General features: G+C 43.2%; 1 protein-coding gene across 5 annotated transcripts in view; it reads right to left on the bottom strand.

Annotated features, from left to right (window-relative positions):
* Nucleotides 1-23,978, bottom strand: part of RBM47 (RNA binding motif protein 47) — a 101,857-nt gene that overhangs the window by 5,368 nt on the left and 72,511 nt on the right. For 2 of the 5 annotated variants that reach the window (XM_056855350.1, XM_056855349.1), the window contains exons 2-3: nt 6,433-7,586; nt 2,547-2,753 (exon numbers count right to left, since the gene is read on the bottom strand). In XM_056855350.1, the coding sequence (XP_056711328.1) occupies nt 2,547-2,753; nt 6,433-7,555 (1,330 nt within the window). In that variant the 5' untranslated portion in view covers nt 7,556-7,586. Of the gene's footprint in view, nt 1-2,546; nt 2,754-6,432; nt 7,587-15,481; nt 15,555-23,978 lie in introns of those variants that run through there. The other 3 variants (XM_056855351.1, XM_056855352.1, XM_056855353.1) reach the window with 3 other exon arrangements.

Here is a 23,978-nt window from a genome sequence, read left to right as displayed (position 1 = left end):
AACAGGGGAGATCAATGATCAAGAACAGGGGAGATCAATGACATGATGATCTGCAGTCTTTGTACCAGGAGATTGCTGGATCCAACCCACTATGTACAGGTCATACAAAGCTCTTCATAGCCTTAGTCCCTAAGATCTGCGACACCGCCTCTGCCTCTATGGTCTGCCATAACAGCTTTGCTCATCAGAGCAAGGCCTTCTGCAGGTGCCAACCTGCAAATGGGCAAAATCAACCACTGCCCATGCATGTGCCTTCTCCATTGTGGCCACCACCTTGCAGAGCAGCCTGCCCGAGGAGGCCTGGAAGGCTCCCACTCTCATGGATTTCCACAAACTATGCAAAACAGAATTATTCAAGGGCGCTTTTCTTCGCAGGCAATAGAGTTACAATGCACTAAACGATTCACAAAGTTACTTGGAAAAATTATTAGGGACTGTGGTCCCTAATATTGTGTTTAGCTTGCTGAAACTAGGATCCTACTATGGAATTTTGCATAATTTAATGTGTCATGTTAATACTTAGGCTTTGTTTCAGTTCTGTTTTGAGGTTTCTGGCTGGTTCTACAACCCTAATCCTATTGCACTGTTAACTGAATGTCCCATCTATCAATTGCATTGACCCACTCTGTGTAATCTGCCTTGAGTCCAAGTGAGAAAGGCAGACTATAAATAACTAGGGTTGCCAACCTCCAGGTAGTAGTTGGAGATCTGCAGCTATTACAACTGATCTCCAGCCGATGCAGATCAGTTCACCTGGAGAAAATGGCTGCATCATCATGCAAGTATTCCTGAGTAAGAGAAGTTCAGCAGTATCCTTAGGGTTATCCCCTTCCAGGTGGTGGCTGGAGATCTCCTGCTATTACAACTGATCTCCAGGCGACAGAGATCAGTTACCCTGGAGAAAATGGCCACTTTGGCAATTGTACTCTATGGCACTGAAGTCCCTCCCCTCCCCAAACCCCACCCTCCTCAGGCTTCACCCCCAAAATCTCCAGGTATTTCCCATCCAGGAACAGGCAGCCCTATAAATAATGTCAATAAATCATATAAATAAAAAGATACCAGAGCTGGAAATAATGCAGAAGGGGACAACCAAGTTGATAACAGGGTTGGAGCATTTTTCCCATGAGGGAAGACTGAAGAGCTTGGGGCTTTCCAGTTTAGGAAAAAAGACAACTCAAGGGGGAATGAGATAGAGGTACTCCAAATTATGTATAGGGAGGAGAAAGTGGACTGCCCTCTTCCATGATATCAGAAGTAAAGGTAGCCAATGAAGTTGCTGGGTAGGGATGCCAGCTCTGGGTTGGGAAATACCTTGAGATTTTGTGGGTGGAGCCTGAGGAGGGCGGGGTTTGGGGAGGGGAGAGACTTCAATTGAGTATAATGCCATAGAGTCCACCTTCCAAAGCGGCCACTTTCTTCAGGTGAACTGATCTCCGTTGCCTGGAGATTGGTTGTAATAGCGGGAGATCTGCAGCCACCACCTGGAGGTTGAGCAAAACAAAAATAAAGGCACCTCCGTGCTAACCACCTGGAGGTTGGCAACCCTATTGATGGGCAACAGATTTAGGGCAAACAAAAGAGAGTACATGCTGACTCAATGAAAGTCTGAAAAAATATATTTTTAGGAGAAAGGGGTGAAACCACCGGTCTTTTTATAATGTTACATTCCAAGGCACACCGGTGTAAACAAGTTATACCTGAGGATAAAGAGACTAATGATTTCTGTAGCCATGTTTAATCCTTCTCTTGGATACAGTTGTAAAGTGCTTGTCCATTGCTTTTGCACTTATCTTCTCAAGTGTGGCTTAGTGCACTCATATCTTGCAAGAGAGCTTCCAAGATGCCATGTTTCTCCAACTAACATAATATTTTTGAGGGAAACCAACACATTGCCTTGTTTTTGTGCTTGAATAAGCGAATAAGCCAAATGGCTTAAATTTGCTGACTTCTAGTTGAATAATCATGGAGCAAAAACCCTATAAAAGCAGAGATGGCGAGGTGGTTCCTACCAGCTTTCCCACTTCATCTTGTCTAGTTCCCCTGCTTATGTCAGCCGTATGTCACTTGGGTTATATCCATGCAGGTCCAATGATTCCCAATGTAACCTTTTTGTCTGGTGAATAGGTAGAGTTGCCATCCTCCAGGTGGTGGCTCGAGATCTCCAGGTGACAGAGATCAGTTCCCTGGAGATAATGGATGGTCTGGAAGGTGGACTTTATGGCATTATACCCCACTGAAGTCCCTCTCCTCCCCAAACCTCAGGCTCCACCCCCAAAATCTCCAGGCATTTCCCAACCCAGAGCTGGCAACCCTATCAAAATGGGACCCCTTCCTCTCTTTTTATCAGCAGAAAACCTGGTTGGACCCTCCCCACTAGTTCTAAGCCCTACAATAACAGCCATTTCTTCTATAAGACATTTTCTGTTTCATTTCTAGGTTTGCGGCTACTCTTGCTGAGGAAACAGATGTCTAAAGCGCGCCTTAACTTATTGTCATTTTTCTGCCTTGCCAATATTTTCCCTCTCCCCAATCATCATACTAACCTGCGCCAGGCTTAATGGCAACTGGACTGACCGCAGACAACTCCAAATTAGGAACAAGCTCATATCCTTTTTCTTGCTGCTTGCCTTTCCCTTCGTGATATCTGCTATATATGCCACGGCCTGCGGAATATCCCCCCAGGTAAGAACCTCTCGGGCCAGGGGCTCTGTTGCCTGCCGCACCTCGTCCTCTGCCTCTAATGCTGCCTGCTTGTAAATAAAAAAATAAATAAAACTGATAAAGCACACAGTTAACTATGGTAAACACCAGATCCAAATCTCTAGCAACCATAGAAGGAGAGAAAAAGAAGAGTTGGTTTTTTATATGCCGACTTTCTCTACCACTTAAGGAAGACTGAAATTGGTTTACAATCACCTTCCCTTCCCCTCCCCACAACAGACACCCTGTGAAGTAGGTGGGGCTGAGAGAGTTCTGAGAGAACTGTGACTAGCCCAAGGTCACCCAGATGGCTTCACGTGTAGGAGTGGGGAAACAAATCCAGTTCACCAGATTAGCATCCGCCGCTCATATTGGAGGAGTGGGGAATCAAACCTGGTTCTCCAGATCAGAGTCCACCACTCCAAACCACAGGTCTTAACCACTACACCGCACTGGCAGCAGTACCCAGGCAAGGTTATGTCATCAGTACTGATCATGAGAGTAACTATGTACTTTTCTATCACGTTTTAGACTTTGAATTACGCCTTATACTTGCTTTTGCTTTTTAAAAAAGGCCAAAATGTTTAGTAACACCCTTACATTATCTGTTAAATGGGAGTCTAGCTGTGGCAATAGTGTTGTCCCAAATCAGCACTCTGGTTCTGCAGAGTAATGTAAGCAGCCAATCAAAGAAGGGTGAGGTTATGGGGGCAACATCAAAAGCTGGTATATAAGGAAGCTTTGGGGCTAGGCATGAGAAGGAGAGAAAAGGCCACAAATAGTACTGGGGAGCATGAATTGTGGGGACAGAATGGCACAGCATCTCAATACCCACCCTGACTATTCAATCTACTGAGTGGAAATCCCATTTCTGTACGCAAATATTAGAGGTACAATCCAAAAATTATAGTTTTGTTGAAATCAGTGGGACATAACAGAATTTCCTGTGGGGCATTCGCAGAGTGCAACCTTAAGGAAAGAGCTATTCAACAAATGTCGTTGCATAGAGAAATAATTGAAACTCTTGAGGTCTTTGCAACGGAGAGTTCTCAACCAAATGGCATCAACAATATAAGGATGGAAAACCCATTTAATGTATGGCAGCACTGAGAACCTGTGAATCTGTTTAGATAGATGTTAAAGTGCCAGAAAAAAATTAACGCAGACGAAACAAAGAAATGCAAAAATCCGTTTTATCTTTTGTGGCCTGCGTGACAGTGAATAATACTATGCTTGAAGCATGAGCAAAACACCACAGAATGGAATTTCTATCAAATCAACATTATTTGTCTAGCAAACACAGGAAAGGAGGCAAGTATAAAGGTCAAATTTATGTAGTCAACTATTTTGTGGTGAGAAAAAAATAAGGTGGTTGGTTTACCATAGAATGTGCTACCACTTGTACAAAAAAGATTGTGAACCATTTTTTGTAAGTTTTGTAATGGATGTTTCAGATAATAAAAGTTTAAACATTTTCCCCAACTGTTTTTGTACACACTTTCTAAAACCTGCCCAGCTCAAATTTGCTCCAGTCATCTAATTTGATTTTTCCCCTCCTCAAACCCCGCCCTCTTCAGGCTCCACCCCCAAAACCTCCCTCCGGTGGCAAAGAGGGATCTGGGGAAGCAGTAGCAAACCACCCCGTAAACACAGTCTGCCTAGTAAATGTCGGGATGCGACGTTACCCCATGGGTCAGTAATGACCCGGTGCTTGTACAGGGGACACCCATTACCTTTTTAAGAATATGAAAAGTCTTTTGCATGTGCTCAGGGGGCCCCAGGCACAGAAGGTAGGTATGCAAAGGTTTATTCAGCAAAGGTTAATATAGCAGGCCATGCAATTTATGACTTATCAAGCCTGAATACAGCCCACCAATGACAGCCTCCTGTTTTCCCCCAATCCTATACAGGCAGGGGGAAACTGGATGTTTATCAAGCCTCTGGTGAGCTTTTGTACATAACTGATGAGCTGCTTTTGGCTCGGTGTGCCAAAGTTATGGGCAAGCTGGTTTCCTACCAGAAACCAGTGCAATGTTCTCAGTAAGCACCAAATCCTCCTGGCAAATCAATCATAAAAGCTGTGATAAACCCTGTCCCATTTGGAATGGTAATTAATGTACTCATCCATAGCCTCTCCACACTATAGGTCAAATCTCAACTAAGAGTCCATTCCTGAAGTGGGCGGGATGAATGATCTTAGGAGGCAGCATGACCCCTACACCGGCATCTGTGCCACTTGCGCCGTGCAAACTGGCACGAATGCTGGTGTAGAGGCACTTACACTGAGCCCTCTGGACCACAGGCGCAGCACAGCCCCCAGACGCTGGCGTGGCTTCCCGCCAGTGTTCTCCCAGTGCAAGTCCCCACGCTGGCATCTCGGGGCTTTTTGAGGGCGAAGCTGCCATTAGGCAGCTTCCTAACCACTTTTAGGCTGGGAACGCCCTTAATGCAACAGCATTGCCGTGCCACCTTTTTGGTGACACAGCATCAATGTTTGCAATGGGGCCTTTCCCCCCATTTTCAGTTTTAAAAAAACAAGATACCAATTCCCGCCCCCCCCCCCTGCAATGGCCGCAAAACTTCATTGGAGGTGCGGCAGCGCTGCCATGGCCCCACCATCCCTGGCAGCTGTGGCTTTCATAAATGGGCTGTTAGCAATAGATGGTATTTTAGGTTAACTAAATGCATAACATTTTGATAGACTAAGTGTGGTTCAACCAGTACAGGAATAGTCAGTGTGACATACCTTTCACGCTGTGCCATGGAAATGGGGGAAGTTGACTTCTACACAGGAAGTTGGAGCAAGTATAACATTTAAGAATTTAACTGCATATATTTTTGGCTCCCATTACCACTGGTTTTTTGTTCTCATATTGCCAACACAAAATGATTAAAAAGTTTCAGAGGATTTGTCGGTTGGGCAGAGACCTACAACAATTGCTGTTTATTTTTGCTTAGCAAAATGCATTTTGTAATAATGGGTGTGGAAGAAAGCCATCTGTAATGCAAGGCCCTCAAGGATGCATTTAACCTCTGCAGTCTGGGTGCACACAAATACACACAAACCCTGTCTCAGGATCCATCAAGGACACAGAACTTTGGAAACATAACAGAAAGCAATTGTCCTGTAAAAAGGTTAGTTAAAAGCAAGTTATGACACTTACTTGAGTCTAAAAGTCCCCACACATTGAGTGAGTAAAATATGGAATTTGCTGCCAGAGGATATAGTTATGGCCACAGACATAGACAGCTTTAAAAGGGGATTAGACAGATTCATTGAGGATTGGTCTATCAGTGGCTACTAGCCATCGTGATTAAAGAGAACCTTCACATTCAGAGGCAGTAAACCTCTCAACAACAGTGCCAGAAGGCAACACCAAGAGAAGACCTGGCCTCTATGCCTTGTTGTTGGATCTCCAGAAGGACTGGCTGGCCACTGTGTTAGACAGCATGCTGGACTAGATGGATGACTGATCTGATCCAGCCAGGCTCTTCTTATGTTCACTCTAAAGCCCTCTGATCAATATCATCTGTGGCAGAACAGGCCTGCTCGGACTTGCAGGACCATTCCACCACATTTGGTGGAAGCGGTGGGATCAGGAATCATTTGCTATGCCTCCCGCCACCCTCCTTCCCAAGGGAAAAAAATTGTTAAAAGGTTCCCTGTAAACCCCAAGGGAGAGGAAGCCCATTTCTTCACAACATCCATGCCCAAAGTTGAATACTAACCTTTCACAAAATATTCTCGATTTGGACCAATCAGAGCATTGTACGGATAGCCATAATATGCTAGCGTATAGGGATCACAAGAGTAAACATAATTTGGCTGTTGAGTAACTTCACTGGTTCCTCCACCTTTTGCCGCTTTCTGGTAACGGGTATACTGCTCTTTATCAACTGGCTTGGCTAAGGTAACTTCCAGACAGGATCCTTCAAGTTCAGTGCCGTTGAGGTTATTCATGGCATGAACTGCATCTTCCCGACTCGTGAAGTGTACAAAGGCGTAATCTCGTATCTTTTTAACTCGTTCTACACAGCCAGCGTTGAACTGGCCGAAGACTTTTTTAATTGTATCCTCTGAGGTTTCAATCATTAAATTCCTCACATACAGGATTTTTACGGTCTCCATGACATCTTCATCAACGTCTATTTCAGGCTCTGCCCAGTCGACTGCAATCTGGTGGCCCCAAAGTTGGATTCTCCCAGGCATCAGTTTCCTCCTTGCCATCGCTGCCGCTCTGTGGCTTTCATACTCCACAAAGGCAAATCCTCTGTTTTTCATCTTGTCTGCTGCACTGGCATACACAATGACATCTAGCACACCTTCCGTCACTTTGGAGATCTCTTCTAAAATCTCTTCCCTTTTTTTCATCTTGGGGATCCCTCCAATGAACAGCCTGCAATTATCAACGCTGCAACACACCCCTAACAGCCTGCCGGGACGGATTTCATAGTTGTTCAGCTCTCTGACGGCACGTTTGGCTTCGTGTTTTTGAGTGTACATGACAAAGGCGTACCCACGGTTTTTCCCATCAAAATCCATCATCAGGCGCATTTCGTAGATTCGGCCTACAGATTCAAATACAGGGACCAGTTCGTCTTCGTAGACGTCACGGGGAATTTTACCGACAAAGACTTCGCAACCACGAGGAGGATGCAGCCCTTCCCAGCCTGGAGGTGGGCCACCATATTTGCGTTGCCCATTCTCTTGAACCATGGTATATCCAGTGCGCTCTATCAGTGCCAGCAGCGCAGACTCATTAGGTGTGCCAGCGACACCTTCGGGCATTTTGTTTGTTGGCATGCTGGAGGAATCGTTGCTCATTCTAGCCGTGGAATCTTCAGCTGTCATTATGTCCAAATCATGCAAATTGTGGGGATACCTAAACAAAGATGAAAGAAAGGATTACATTAATTATGTGGTGTTAAACAAGATAGGAATCTTGCTATCAAGGGAGGCTGCCAGTTCCTGTCTCAAGATGAGATTGTAATTACTAAAAGGCAAATATGTAAACAGCTATTTCATTAACTTAGGAACTAGCTTTATCCTTGTTTCCACAAAATCTCTCAAAAAGCCTTGTTCTGAAGAAGAGTTGGTTTTTATATGCTGATTTTATCTACCTTTTAAGGAGTATCAAAGCGGCTTACAATCTCCTTCCCTTCCTCTCCCCACAACAGACACCTTGTGAGGTAGGTGGGGCTGAGAGAGCTCTAAGAAAGCTGTGACTAGCCCAAGGTCACCCAGCGGATTTCATGTGGAGGAGTGGGGAAACAAACCCGGTTCACCAGACTAGAGTCCACCGCTCATGTGGAGGAGTGGGGAATCAAACCCGGTTCTCCAGATTAGAGTCCACCGCTCCTAACTGCTACACCATGCTGAACAGGAATGGAAAAAGTGGGAAAAGATTGTATCATCTACATGTCCTCAGTTTATACTGCATTGTGAGCACTGGCATTTTTAATTATCAAAAATGCAAGTTAAAACAGTGTTTGTGTTTGCTAACTACATCATTTATGTAACGATCCCTATAAAGCAAATCTCCATGCTGCTCAGTACCTTTGCCTATAAGGAGCTAAGTTTCATCCCAAATAAGGGACGTAGTTTTCTTAGCATGCTCATGAAAAAACCTGCAGCGTGAGATTAAAAGCTTTCTTTCAGATAAGAATAATTTTGAGTCAACGGGCTTAGGCTGGAGCACCTCTGCATAAGACTGAGCTGTATGATACTTAAAGCACAAAGAGAAACAATCTGCATTATGGAAAAGGTGTATTTTCCTACAATGTTCTGTAGAAATTGCAACGTGCAAAAAAGAAGTTTTCAGTTAGTTTTACGGAGCAATATTTCCTTATTTTCTGGCTCTGAAGAGCAGCATTAAGCAATTCAGTTATAAAATCTACATCAGCAGAAGTGTGTTGCAGTAATGGGGCTATACCACTGGAACTGCAAGAGGGTGGTGCAAGAGATCAGAGTTCAACTGATTCATCCGTCCTGCCACCCATCAAGTTTGTTACTTATGTACATAGATACCTTGCTCAGAGGTATCTATGGTCTCAGAGGTACTCCAATCCACCCCTCCACCCATCTATCCAGAAACACTACATAGGCTGCATCATCATGCAAGTATCCCTGAGTAAGAGAAGTTCAGCAGTATCCTTAGGGTTTCCACCTTCCAGGTGGTGGCTGGAGATCTCCTGCTATTACAACTGATCTCCAGGGAACAGAGATCAGTTACCCTGGAGTAAATGGCCACTTTGGCAATTGGACTCTATGGCATTGAAGTCCCTCCCCTCTCCAAACCCTGCCCTCCTCAGGCTCCACCCCCAAAATCTCCAGGTATTTCCCAATCCAGAGCTGGCAACCTTAAGTATCCTACAGTAAGAGTAGCCTTTATTAAGAGTAGTTTAGCAGTGGAATCAGCTACCTAGGGAGGTGGTGAGCTCCCTCTCACTGGCATTCTTCAAGCAGTGGCTGGACAAACATTTGTCAGAGATGCTTTAGGCTGATCCTGCATTGAGCAGGGGGTTGGACTAGATGGCCTGTATGACTCCTTCCAACTGCATGATTCTATAAGTGGTAAACCAGCTGCACTGAAGAAAGCCATACAGCCATACAGTGCAAGAAGTTTCAAGTGTTCTCTTGCATAGCAAAATATAATTTATCACTGAACAGCCTCCATAAAATAACCACATCTTCCTTATGACTTCCTCTAATCTGCCTGTTGGTAATTTAAATTGGAGACCCAGGTCCTCTCTAAATCACCCACACAGGCAACGTGTTTAGATCCTGCAGAGCAAAATTCTTGTTTTGAAAGAAACAAAAATACCATGTGGTATTTTCAAGCAAGCTTATCAGAAAGCACAATTTGGGAACGGGGGGGGGGGGGAGAAGAGAGACCGACTGAATGTCTAATACATCAACACAAAGACATTACGCAAAGTCCCAGGGCCAATCTCATTTGACCGCCATTTTCTCAAGGTCATTTTGTTTAGAGCAATTTTGCTTTCGAAACATAGTTCATACACTAGATGTAGTACATTAACACAGAAGGACGTTTAACATTCATGAGCATCTCAACCTTGTGCCCTTTGCAGAGGGAAAAAATCAGAATACGGAAGTCTACCCTACAGACTTCTTTCCTCCTCAGCTGCTGTGAAGTTTCCCCATCTAACCGGAGTGCCAATAAAAAAAGAAGTTGACAAAAGAGGGTATGTAATGTTGACATAGCAAAGCATTAGTGTATGACCTTCCCATTTTATTTGGTTAAGATTATTTCTGTGTAGTAGTTACGATGCTGAAACTCTGGTGGATCATTTAGAAATACAACTAGAGTGTTGTGGGGAGAAGGACACGAGAATTTTCTAAGGTGTTATTAAGAAACAACAAAGAGTTACGATAGAGTCTTCAGAACTTAGCTCCACTTGCTAGGGATGCCAGCCTCCAGGTGGGGCCTGGGGATCTCCTAGTATTGCCGCTCATCATAGGGTTGCCAACTTCCAGATACTAGCTGGAGATTTCCTGCTATTACAACTGATCTCCAGCCGATGGAGATCAATTCACCTGGAGAAAATGGCCTCTTTGGCAATTGGACTCTATGGCATTGAAGTCCCTCCCCAAACCCAGGCGCCGTCCAAAAAACCTCCCACCAATGTTGAAGAGGGACTTGGCAACCCTAGCTCATCACCAGACTACAGAGATCAGTTCCCTTGGAGAAAATGGACTCTTTGGGGGGGGGGAATCCATGGCATTGTACCCTACTGAGGTCCCTGTCCTCCTGAGGTTCCACTCCCAAATCTCCAGGAATTTCCCAACCTGGATATGGCAACCCTACACCCCACCCCCCACCTGTGGCCAGCGGGGACCTGGCAACCCTAATTTGATCCCTCCACTACCAGAGAAGTAAACATACATTGGGGGTTATAGTTGTTTCTACCAGTACTAGGCTAAGATCACAATACTGGGACACATCCAGATCTGGAGTTCAACTATGAGCCACACAAACTGGGCTATAGTGGGAGAGCCCCTGCTGGCAGCCCCCCCCCCCTCACTGCTGCTCCACAGGGTGGTGGCTGAGGGAAATCACTGCCAAGATTTTTGGTGGGATCATAAACACACACGAACACATGAAGCTGCCTTATACTGAATCAGACCTTTGGTCCATCAAAGTCAGTACTGTCTACTCAGTCCGGAAGCGGCTCTCCAGGGTCTCAGGCAGAGGTCTTTCACATCACCTACTTGCCTGGTTCCTTTAACTGGAGATGCCAGGGATTGAACCTGGGACCTTCTGCATGCCAAGCAGATGCTCTACCACTGAGCCACAGCCCTTCCCCATAAGGAGGATACTAGAACACTGCCCAGTTGCAATGCTGGCGCTTCTGGGGTTGCACCTGAAGGGCTGTCATACCATCTGAGCAATAGCAACTTGTATTTCCCTGCTCCGATCCTCATGACTGTCCCAACCGGTGCGTTTTTGTACCATCTGGTCTAGAATACAGGTGTAAAGCAGATGGGATTTTAACACCAACGATCTGGCATCCTTGCCAGGAGGGCGACAGACAGGTTCCAGCCTCCTGTCAAAGTGTAACAAAGATAAGAAACCAGAGCTGCTGGGAACAACAGTCACCTGTAAACATACTTGCTTGTGTCAGTAAAGATGAGAGGAAGCATGAAGCTTTGGCTACAATAACAGAAGGTGAGAGATGGTCTTAAAGGCACAGCAGAGGCCTTAGATATTTCTGCACCTGAAAAAATACAGTATGACATTTCTAATGCCCTCCATTCTAGATTGGCACTCATCCCCACCCACCCCCACCAAATGGAGAACAGAGGTAGGAAAATAGCACTCCCTTTCTAATCTTTTGCCCATAAACTATTGCTTCAAGTTCATAATAATTCCATCCCTCTTCCTGTGTCCATGCTGTTATCATTGCTTGCACATTTCTGTTAGGGTTGTTGTTGTTGTTTTAAATACTACCATAGTGATGACACTGAAGCTCAAAGTAATTGTTTGTTCAACGAGAGATGCCTACCTCCATGGGGGGAGGGAAGCCACATATTAGGACTGAAACACAGGGTTGCCAACTATGACATGGGGAATTCCTGGAGATTTGGGGGCAGTGCCTGAGGACTACACAATTTGAGTAGGGAGGAGAGCCCAGCAGAGATGTGATGTCCTTCTGGGATTTCTGGTTTTCCCTGGATTCTCTGGTATATCATAGACTCCACCCTCCCGAACTGCCATTTCCTTCAGGGAAACCAATCTCTGTAGTGTGGCGGTTGATAGAGTCCACCCTCCAAAGTAGCCATTTTCTCCAGACCTCTGTAGCTCGGAGATCAGCTGTAATTCCAGGGGATCTCCAGGCCCCATCTGGAGGCTCACAACTCACCAAAGGTCCTAATCCATAGGCTGATGACCTAAGACCATGGGAATCTTGCCTGAGAAGCTTCATAAGCTCTTTTCTTAACTGAGTTTTAGGTGACAGGCCAAGCCCTTAACTCTTTCATGAAGACTTTAAATTGTCATATGATTAGCTGAAGTCCTACTGCATATTAATTTTCCTTGTAAGATTTTACTGTTATTAGATCTGTGTTTTATGCTGGCTTTATATCTGCTTTTGTTTTATTCTGATAGAAGCTTATTTGTACTTCATGGCGATGGAAGGTGGCATATCTGTATTTATGCAATGATGTAACAAACATTCCAATTTCAAACATACCGTATTTAACATAGACAAAATTAAGTTCACTGGTTGCCTAAAAAGCCTTCACCATAGTTCTTAGCCAGCATAGCCAGCATAGTTCTTAGCCAGCATAGCCAGCATGGTGTAGTGGTTAAGAACGGTGGTTTGGAGCGGTAGACTCTGATCTGGAGAACCTGGTATGATCCCCCACTCCTCCACATGAGCGGTGGAGGCTACTCTGGTGAACTGGATTTGTTTCCCTACTCCTACACACGAAGCCAGCTGGGTGGCCTTGGGCTAGTCACTCTCTCTCAGCCCCACCTACCTCACAGGATGTCTGTTGTGGGGAGGGGAAGGGAAGGTGATTGTAAACTGGTCTGAGTCTCCCTTAAGTAGCAGCGAAAGTCGGCATATCAAAACCAACATATATAAAAAATGTTTTTTTCAAAACAAAATGAAAACTAAAGAACAAGAAGGGAAAAAAACTCAAAATCCAGCAATTCATAACAATGGGGCAAAAGTGAACCTAAAGGGGGGGAAAATAGCAACAGCGGTGGCAGATTTACATGTAAGTTTGTATAAAAGGTTTCCAAATATATAAAAATAAGCTTCTATAGAATGTATTTCATAGCCCAAACAGGAAGTGATCAGTACATGTATGACAGTGGTCAAAACACTGGCCATTCTAAATATTTTTTACTTCAGACTTTGACAACCACTGCTTTTGGAATGAACATAGGGGGATCAAACATATATAATAAAGGTTTCATAATATGGGAGTCCAGTGGCAACTTAAAGGCTAGCAGATATTTGTTGCAGCATAAATCTTCCTAGCCACTGGACTTCTGTTTTATTTTGCTACTAGAGACTAACATAGCTAATTGCTGAGAAGGATGGCTTTGAATTTATATTCATTTACACGCACATACTGATTGAAATGCAATCTATCCACTTGGTTAAAAGGTATTTATTGTTTTATAGCTGCACTAGGATTAATGTCACGTTCACTCTGGAGAAGCTCATTTTAAATCAATCCTATATTAACGCTCTAGTACCCCCCAAAATTACAGCATTTTACCGCCTTAGGGGAGAATTTTCACATGCAACAACGTTGTTGGTTGCAGATCACATGTCTTAAAGCACCAGCTAACACTATATTGCTAATACCTATTTAATATTAACATATCAGGTTGGTTTTTACTTGGGTCACAGTCTCGCTTGCTCAGACGTGGGGACCACAGATTGCAAATGGATCCTTCTTCTAAGTAAGCGTACTTAAGATGGCAATGATAGCGTTCAAATGCGTTCCACCTTCCAGTCCCCTCCCCCATTCACTTTTTGGCCTCTTTCATAATAGCTACCTTGCAGCAGAAACCTTAAGCATCAGCTAGTTACTCATTAAACTCGGGTGCCAGTGGCTACCTAGCACATATCATGCTTTTTAACTGCCCAACATTGCCAATGTGCAAAAGGGGAGGGTAAGGGGAAAATAATCACCACAGCTGTGAATTTATTGTATCTGCAGGACTGAGCTGCAAAGTACAGCAATTTGTGCCTGATCTCTGATCTGTAAAGTTAGTACAAACCTTTGAACTTCTGGCTGAAATTGAGAAATCCAGTTACTAGCTCTGCTGAACAAGTACTATATTAGGTTACCTCTGCCCTGTGTTAATGCAAAATTTTAAAAAATGTTTAACCAGGAAAGGGGACCTTTGAAGGGTGTACTTGTATTTAAGATAAACCCCAACACAAATGACATTACAAATTTGAAATTAGTTTCACAATAATCTTTGAAAACTCTTCCTCCAGTTACATTCTCCCAATATTTCTCCACCCAAGCCTTCAAATACTCTGTTGACAGGCTTGAGTCTGGACTTACATGGTGGGAAAAACAAAACAAGCTTTAAATGTCTGGGGCAAATCTTTACAAGTCATGGTTCGTCCATGACAAGAATATATTGATTCTAGTACAAGTTGTCATTTCTCTCTACAATAAAACTTAACCGCTTTACATTTTTCCCCCTCGAAGATATGATGATTGCCCACTAAACGGCTTTATATCTATAGGATAAACTCAACAAATAAAGCAGCCATTTTGTAGATATAGTTTGAAGGGACACCGGCTGAACAAGAAGCAGACCTAACTAGCTTTTTGCGTACGTAAAACATCCTTTAATATCAGTGTGAGGTTTTACCAAGTGAGGACAGAGAAACAGGATTTAGGAATATGTGCCGACTTTAGGCCACATTTGCAGCATTTTTCTGCCATATATACTGCCAGTATATACAGGCTAAATAAAGGGTGGTGGTGGGGAATGAGACTGAACCTGTTAAAAACCAAACAAATGTTTTCCACAGATTTTAACAAAACATGGGCCTGTGCCATGCTTAAGCAGTGGTGTAATGAGTTTTTCATTACATGCAACTTTCAGTATATTGCTTTGGAGGTTCTTTAAAAGCATTGTATAGATGCTTTTACAGCATTCAGAATGGTACATGAATGATTTGAACTGTGACATCTCACTTTTCTAACAAGAATGTTCACATTCTACTCAAACACAGTAATATTTTTTTTAAAAAAATCATGAAGAAGAACAGCCAAACTTTTTGTGCAGAACAGCCAATAGTACTTTTCATTGTACAAAGTCCCAAAATCTAACTGCTCCCATTGTTTCAGATCTCAATGCCAAATGCACTGTTATCTACCTGAAAAATGACCTACTCCACAAGGTCGGCAGAATTGGATCCAAGAAAAACACAAAAGATAAATTAATCTCGTTTTGCATGGCTGAATTAAAATAATGACAAACCTCTTTCCAAGCCCAATTTTGAGTCTTCAACTAGAACACATTTTCAATTCTGCGCTTAATTAATGTGCTTAAATATGTCCAGTTTTATTGGGGGGGGGACTATGAAATCTGCATGCATTGTTTAAAATGAAATTTTATGATGGATTATAGCCAAAACTCGCGTTTATACCTATCGCTTCTATGCTTAACACACTAAGGACACTGAGAAGGCTAAGAAACAACTGTACATCCAAAAATTTTTAAAATGCCAATCAAGAAAATCCTCCAAAAATGCATAAAAGTTCCCTTACCTTTCTAGTCCTGCAATCACAATAGGTTCGTTTCTGCACCTTTGCTTGAATAACCTTTCCTCCCTATCACGAGGTCTGTGTGACTCTGTTATACAGTACACACATATCTCTTTATTGGTCAAATGAGCTTTGACTATTTAAATTCCATGGAAGTAATTTGCTAAGGGCACCTCAAAGGAGTCTGAGGGGTGGGACGGGAAAGAAAGGAGACTGCCCAAGCGCAGAAAGTTTGCCCCAGCCTTTTGAGAGAGAAAAATTAATCAAAACCCCCATCTGTAACGAATGGATTTTTTGTGGGGCCAGTTTGAGGCTTAACAGAAATAATAGGAGACACACACTTTGACATTTTGCACAGGCAGTGGGAATTTAAAAACAGAAAAGGGTTTAATTCAGACTCTGAAACTGCCAGAAAGGGAGTGAATCATGTACAAACAACTTCTTTCCAGCACAAGGCGTTGTGCAAATGGTTGGGGTGACTCAAAACAGATAAGATAAGGAAGAAGGCGAATTTTGCTTGACAGTGGGATTTTTTTTGTCTTTGAACAAAGTTCTCTTTTTATGCTGGTTTTCGGCTACTTGTTGGGATACTCTAATTATTAACGTCACAACAGCAATTCATCCTAAACGGCATATTTTAAAAAGCAAAGACAGAAAATCATAATGAAGAATCCAGCAAAGGAGAGAGTAAGGTACGGCGAGCTAACAGGTGTTTGCTATTTTCGCTGCGAACAAGGAATCAACTAGGAAGGAAAAAAAATATTGATACCATAGTAAAAAGCAAAAAGGAGGCAGTGAAACATGATTCATGACATTCATATGATCTGTACATAACACTCAGCCCTAGAAGCACTCAGGCAAAGTAAACACCACACCTTTTTGAGCAGTTAAAGGAAAGAAAACCAAACCGAAAGACTCCTTGGTGATTGAATTTGTCAGCTCAGCAGGCTAAAAACAGCTAGTGTGGGATAATGAAAAGGCTCGTTCTGGGATAACATCTGAACTTCCACATCCTCCTCCACAAGGTTAAACGGGAACACAGTAGCAGGACAGTGTTAGCAAGTGAAATTTCTTCCCACAAACAGACCTGTTGTTTTTGCCATTGACATCACCACAGAAACTATTTTTCGGACGGTTGGAAGGCAGAATCGTGTATGCCATCACAAGTTCCTTAGAGCAGGGCATCTTAAACTTTTTCCACTTGCCACCCTTTTTCGCCCGAGACATTTTTACGTGACCCAGGGTATATAGGTATATAAAACAGGTATACAAATCAAACATTTACTGATAATAAATCACAAAGAAATTTATTTTTAAATTTAAAAATATTTTTCGCAAGCCCCACATTTAGTTACGAGACCCCATATGGGGTCATGACCCACAGTTTAAGATGTTTTGCCTTAGAGGACAGGCAGGATTCGAATGCACTAGGTAGAAAGAAGAGCTTACCTCAGCCGCAACTTCATGAGGTAGCCACTGTTCTTTGTATGCTAGCTTTCTCACAATCATCTACAATATGGGCATAATACTAGGGTTGCCAACCTCCAGGTGGCACCAGGAGATCTCCCACGATACAATACAATTCTTTATTACGGTCAATGACCAGCACAGGTAAAACAGGTAAGATACCAATTTACATACGTCTAAAATACACATCTGAATAAAACATGCTGGTTCATTTGTTAATATAGATAAACCACTTGGCGAGAAAGGGGAGCACATATAATTAAACTGTACCCCTTCATTTCCAAGACTGCTGAGTAGCACAGACCCTCCTCCGTCGTAAATCAATTGCCACGGCACAGAATCTAGCAACTGAATACATTGTATCAGAGTTTCCATCTTGTAGCAGAGATGGAATATGTAACTGTCCCATATGGCTGGAAAATTTATGAATTAATGGTAGGATGAACCTTTCTCTGATAGCTGTATAATATTGGCAGTGGAGAAGAACATGTTCAAAGCACAAAGCTGGAGTATCTTGTAAAAACAAAAAGGGGCGATCCTGAGCCGAAACGGCTTGGGAGGCCGACTAACGTTGGCCCCCGCCCCCCAGCCGGCGCCAGAACACCCCAGGAAGCTGCAGAAGCGGCCGGTCCCAGGAAGCGCCCCAGGAAGCTGCAGAAGCAGTTGTCCAGGAACCGGCGTCCAGGCCTGCATGCTGGCGCTGGGGCCACTCACACCGGCGTGCGCCGTCCAGGGCCAGCGGTGTGGCCCCCTGCGCCAGCGGAGGCCTTCTTCGTTCTCCTAAGGTCTTTCACCGCAGCCGCCAGCGCATTTGAATAATGCGCTGTTAATCAATAGTTTAAAGTTCTTTGATTAAACAGTTAAATGGGTGACAATCCTCCTTTTAAAAATGTGAGGGTGTTTTTTATTTTGCCAAAATGTAGTTAAGAATTACATATTATTTGCCAGGGAAAAAATCATTTTTTTAAATAAAGTGTGATAATAAAGGAAACATGCTTAGCATTCACTTGTAAGAAGCCTTTTTCCCCCCTTACAGGTTTAGATGTAGTAGTTGCCTCAGCAGCATTACCATAGGACCCATCAATTTTACAAAATAGGGACTGCTAGGGAAGAAGCATACATAAGCATTTTAGAAACTACCCCAATTGATCCATTTTAAGCATGCAGTTCATTATGCCGAAGACGCAGATGATTTTTTAAAAGTTTTTTTTAACACCATTTCTTCTAGTGTCAGTTAATAATTAAATACTCATCCTTTCTAGCAGACCTCTGGACAAAGCCAAGGTGCCCTAAATTCTCATGGGTAGGGATACATTACTGGCAAAAAATAGCAAAGACTTGAAACAACTACTGCTGAAAGTTGAAGGAGAAAGTGCCAAAGCAGGACTACAGCTGATCATCAAGAAGACAAAAGTAATGACTACAGGAGAATTACTCAATTTTAAGGCTGACAATGAGGAAATTGAATTTGTTCAAGACTTTCTATTCCTTGGCTCCATCATCAACCAAAGGGGAGACTGCTGACAAGAAATCAGAAGGAGATTGAGACTGGGAAGGGCAGCCATGAAGGAGCTAGAAAAGATTCTGAAGTGTAAGGATGTATCATTGGCCACCAACTTAATCCATGCCATCGTATTCCCTATTACAATGTATGGGTGTGAAAGCAGGACAATGAAGAAAGCTGATAGGAAGAAAGTAGATTCCTTTGAAATGTGGTGTTGGAGGAGAGTGTTACAGATACCGTGGACTGCCAAAAAAACGACTCAGTGGGTTATAGATCAAATCAAGCCTCAACTGACCCTAGAAGCTAAAATTACTAAACTGAGGCTATCGTACTTTGGTCACATTATGAGAAGACGAGTCACTGGAAAAGATAGTCATGCTAGGAAAAGTTGAAGGCAGCAGGAAAAGAGGAAGACCCAACAAGAGATGGATTGACTGTATAAAGGAAGCCACGGCCCTCAATTTGCAAGATCTGAGCAAGGCTTTTAAGCATAGGACGTTTTGGAGGACATTGATTCATAGGGTTGCCATGAGTTGGAAGCGACTTGACAGCACTTAATACACACACACAGGAAAGAAGGAGACATAAGCATTTTAATTTTAGTAACTATCCCAATTGATCCATTTTAAGTATGCAGTTCATTATGCTCAAGACACAGATTATTCTTTAAAACGTTTTTTAACACTTTCTTCTTGTGTCAGCTAATAATTAAAGACTCATCCTTTCTAGCAGACCTCTGGACAAAGCCAAGGTGCCCTACATTCTCATTGGTAGGAATGCTTGAATACCCTCAGATCGCACCCTGTTCGCCAGTTATGAAGAGGGAGCTGATTTTTTTATGACCAAGTGGACTGTTAGTTGACATTGACCCATTTGAGGCTGTTCAGCACATATATTTTCTCCTAACCCTGCAATCTGTATCGTGCAATCTGCTTTTTGTGCATGCACAATATCATCAAACCTGAATAAATTCTACTGCTTTCCCATCTATGCTGCATTAATGGCTTCAGGCAATTGTTTGAACAGACAATTATATCAGTCACAAATCCTATAAATCAGTCATATAAAATAAAGGTTACGTTTTAATAAAATCCTACCCTTTGATGTTTGCCTAAGTAGACACAAGCGACACTGATGGTTGCCAATCAATTTGAATCGGCAGTACCTTTGCGCATGGGCAGTTTTGCAAAGAGCTGATGCAAACCTGTGGCAGCAGGCATTTCCAGCTGTTTGGCACAAACTGAATAGGCTGGCCGATCTGCTCACATTTGACCTTAAACCATTGACCATGTTTGTGGTGAAATTCACAGTATCCCCACTCATGGGGGGAAAGTAAAGATCACAACTGTCTATCCTGGAATGGATTTCCCAAACAGGACTGAAGTATCTCCCTGTCTTAGAGCTTTTATGGATATCAGTGACCCATCAAGAAATAAACAAAACCCATGTAATAGTTTTTATTGGGTTAGTCTAAATGACACAGATGAAAGGTATGACATGGATTTTGTTTCTTGTTCTGGATTTTGTGTGGGCCAGTATGGCTGTTTCCAACTTTTTCCATTTGGGAAGTCAATGGGTAACACTAGCATAGGAGAGCAAATGACATTGCCCTTGATTCCCTATTTCCATGCTCTGAATTGGTGGGAGTAGGTCTTCTGATGTCATTCTTTCTTCTCCTCTAAATGGCACCATTTATTTGTAGAACATACAATTCTTTAAATCTTATTTTTATTTATTTTAATTCATGTATACCCTGCCTTGTACCCCAGATGGGGACCCAATGCAGCTTACATTGTTCTCTCAATTTTATCCTCTCAACCACCCAGGTTAGGCTGAAAGTGTGGGACAGGACCAAAGTCACCCAGCGAGCTTATTCTTATCAAAACTTAAAGGTACAGGTCAGACTTCTAGTGAAGCATTTTAAATTATATTCCGATGGTGAAAAATGTATCCCACAGAACTGTATCAGCTAGGGTTGCCAGCCTTCAGGTGGTGACTGGACATCTTCTGGGATTACAACTGATATCCAGGTGCAAGACATCTGCTGTCACCGAACATGTGGCAGAGTTTCTGATGATTGTCATCAAAATAAAAATAAGAGAGTAAAGAATAAATAAACAGTTTAAAACCAACCGAGGTAATTTGTAGGCACTGGGCAACATCAACTGGAAGGGTGGCGGTGTTCGCTGCAGTTCATATCTGCTGGCTGGATGAATGTATTGTTATGGTTTTTAGATTGAAGTGTTTTAACTTGATGGCTGAGTTTTGGTCAGTTGTTGTTTGTGAATCCTTGCGGGTGCCTGCATTTATGCTCCCTTGTTACTATTTTACTATGCCAATAAAGGTGTCTGAATCTGATGTCCAGGTGGCAGAGATCAGTTCACCTGGAGAAAATGGCTGCTTTGGAAGGTGGACTCTATGGAATTATGTCCCATTGAAGCCCCTCCCCAGACCCCACCCCCTCAGACTCCACTCCCAAAATCTCCAGGTATTTCCAAGCCCACAACAGGCAACCCTAATATGAACACAGGTACATGAAAAGAGTACCCAGCTTGCTGGGGGTAAAGGGAAGATGACTGGGGAAGGCACTGGCAAACCACCCTGTTAACAAAGTCTGCCTAGTAAATGTCGGGATGTGACGTCTCCTCATGGGTCAGGAATGACCCGGTGCTTGCACAGGGGACCTTTACCCTTTTTTACATGAAAAGAATTATCTGGAATGTATATTTCAAGAATGGTAAGGAGGAAGAGTTTGGTTTTCCAGTATGGCTCGTATTTTTATCTCTCCAACACCATGAGCAAACATTGTAGGGTTCTACTATTAAAACTAACAATAAGATTTAATATTCAATTTCAGTGTTGTTATTTTGGGAGACAAAAATAGAAAAGGGGTCCTTTGGGGGTGAGGGCACAAGCAATGTACTCTGGGGTAGCTCTCCATAAGTTTATAAAAAACTATTGGAGTGATGCATTTGAGGATCCCAGATTTAGGTTTGTGGTGGATTTCAATTCTTTTTCACTTTACTTTGTAACTCGCTCTTATGGTTCCAGTGTAGGTAAGCAAGGATCAGGAATTTTTCCAGGATTTTAATTCACATTTGAAGAAACCATTCATTGGCTAAATTAAAAAAACAACAACAACAGCCCAATTAAAATGGGGGGAACACCTGCTCTGTGACTGTTGACTTAGAAGTCAAATCAGGTATTTTGTCTCCTTCTTCAGAACTACTTAGCAGATCACCAAACCATCTTGAGAGTTCAAGAGGCAAAACAAGCAGAACCCCCCTTTTTTACATGCCAAAGGGAAACAAAGTATTGCAGGGAAGCAGGGATGGAATGCAAAGCTTATTTTGCAGGTAAGCAGAGACTAAGACAGACACATAAGGTTTAACTCTTCTCTGATCTAAAGCGCGAACTTCGGACAGCCAGTATCAAACTCAGTGGAAACAAGGCTGTTTCCAGGACTTCCCGTAAGAGCAGCACTGTTTGTGGTTGCTAGGGTAAAAGCTTCTTGCGGTAACATACGATTGCAGAAGACTGAGAGGCAGACCCCCCTTTTTTTGCAGGCAACAGCACCAGTGCAATCTTTGTTGTGCACACCTCACAGCTAAGCATGTTGGCTGCTATTTGGCGATTCCATAGTGTCACTGTAGGCTTTCTATTGCTCTCCCTAACCTACTCTAAAGAGCAATCCCAAACAGATCTACTCAGATGAAAGTCCCACGTGGAGGTGCTGTGACTCAGTGGTAGAGCATCTGCTTGGCAGGCAGAAGGTCCCAGGTTCAATCCCTGGCATTTCCAGTTAAAGGGACTAGGCAGGTAGGTGATGTGAAAGACCTCTGCCTGAGACCCTGGAGAGCCGCTGCCAGTCTGAGTAGAAAATATTGACTTTGATGGACCAAGGGTCTGATTCAGTATAAGGTAGCTTCATGTATTCAATGGGGCTTGCTTCCAGAAAAAATGTCCTTAGGATTTGCAGCCCTAGCTGCACAGGGACTGTTCCCTTGACTGAAGTTTTTCATAGATTTGTGCACAATTTCATTTTGAAAGCCCAAGTTTGACCAAAATAAGCCAAGTACCAAGCACATTTAGATTTGGATCCACTGGTAATATAAGAGAGGAGTGCATCTTTCTCACCTCCCCCTTTCCCACCCAGAGCTACTCCTGGGGAAAGGGGACCCCCAGAACAGCATGAGTGGGGAGTCTGAGTCTGCAGTTACAGTTGGATTGCCAACTTCCAGGCACTAGCTGGAGATCTCCTGCTATTACAACTGATCTCCAGCCGATAGAGATCAGTTCACCTGGAGAAAATGGCCGCTTTGGCAATTGGACTCTATGGCATTGAAGTCCCTCCCCACTCCACACCCCGCCCTCTTCATGCTCCACCCCAAAAAGCCTCCTGCTGATTGTGAAGAGGGACCTGGCAACCCTAAGTAAGGGAAGGAGAAAGGGAAATCGGCAACAGTACCCTCCCCTCCATCCATGGAAATCTTCCAGTGGAGCCAAACTTTAATCTGGAAAGAAAAATCCTACACATCAATTAAACAACATGAACTGTGCAAGTATCGAAGCCTTAAACATACTACTTTCTAGAAGCTACGATAAATTAATAAGAAAAGGGGTTTGGCATCCATAGGCCAAGTGGTAGCTTGCACAGTTACCATCTTAGAGGCATCTGACAGGATGGAGACAGCCCCCATCTAGATCTAATTCAAATCTATTTTTATTCCTATTTGGCCAAAATTATAATAGGCATCACGCTATCACATATGATTATACACTCTGTTAATTGTGTGATTTACCTCTTTATCACATAGAAGTTCAAATGGCATGCATGGCTCTCCTTTCTCCCATATCATCTGCACAACTACTCTGTGAGTCAGGCTAGGCTGTGAGACTGCAGCTGGCCCAAGATAATGCATTAGCTTTATGGCCAAATGAAGATTCTGAATTTGGATCTTCCTTTCAGGCCTAGACTATCTATTACACCAAGATGGTCCCCATCATTGTATGGTCAGAAAAACTAGTCAGAAAAGTCCCTGTCTGAAAATTTACTGTAAATTTCAGGAACATGTCAAGCTTATTTGTTTCAAAGACACATGGCTAAAGTGTGAGGGTAAAAGGTAAAAGTAGTCCCCTGCGCAAGCACCAGGTCATTACTGATCCATGGGGTGATAGGTCCAAATGTAGCAAGCTAGAAACATCACTGTGATGAAATCAGAATGGGGTCACCTACTCTAATTTTGGCTTGAAAAACCCAGTTGAATGTATTAAGTTCCTCCATGTTCTAGCTGTTGCTAGTGCTGGGAACCTGCAGCAAATGGCAGTACTGGTTCAGGTTCTCTAAGGTGACTCCAAGCCAAGATGAAAAATAAATGGTATCAAGGTAGGGTTGCCAACCTCCAGGTAGTAGCTGGAAATCTCCTGCCATTACAACTGATCTCCAGCCGATAGAGATCAGTTCACCTGGAGAAAATGGCTGCTTTGGCAATTGGACTCTATGGCATTGAACTCCTGTCCCTCCCTAAA

Source organism: Euleptes europaea, chromosome 9 (assembly GCF_029931775.1).
Source record: "Euleptes europaea isolate rEulEur1 chromosome 9, rEulEur1.hap1, whole genome shotgun sequence".
Taxonomy (NCBI): Eukaryota; Metazoa; Chordata; class Lepidosauria; order Squamata; family Sphaerodactylidae; genus Euleptes; species Euleptes europaea.
Note: the sequence above shows the minus strand (reverse complement) of the source record. Positions and strands in the feature narration are given on the sequence as shown.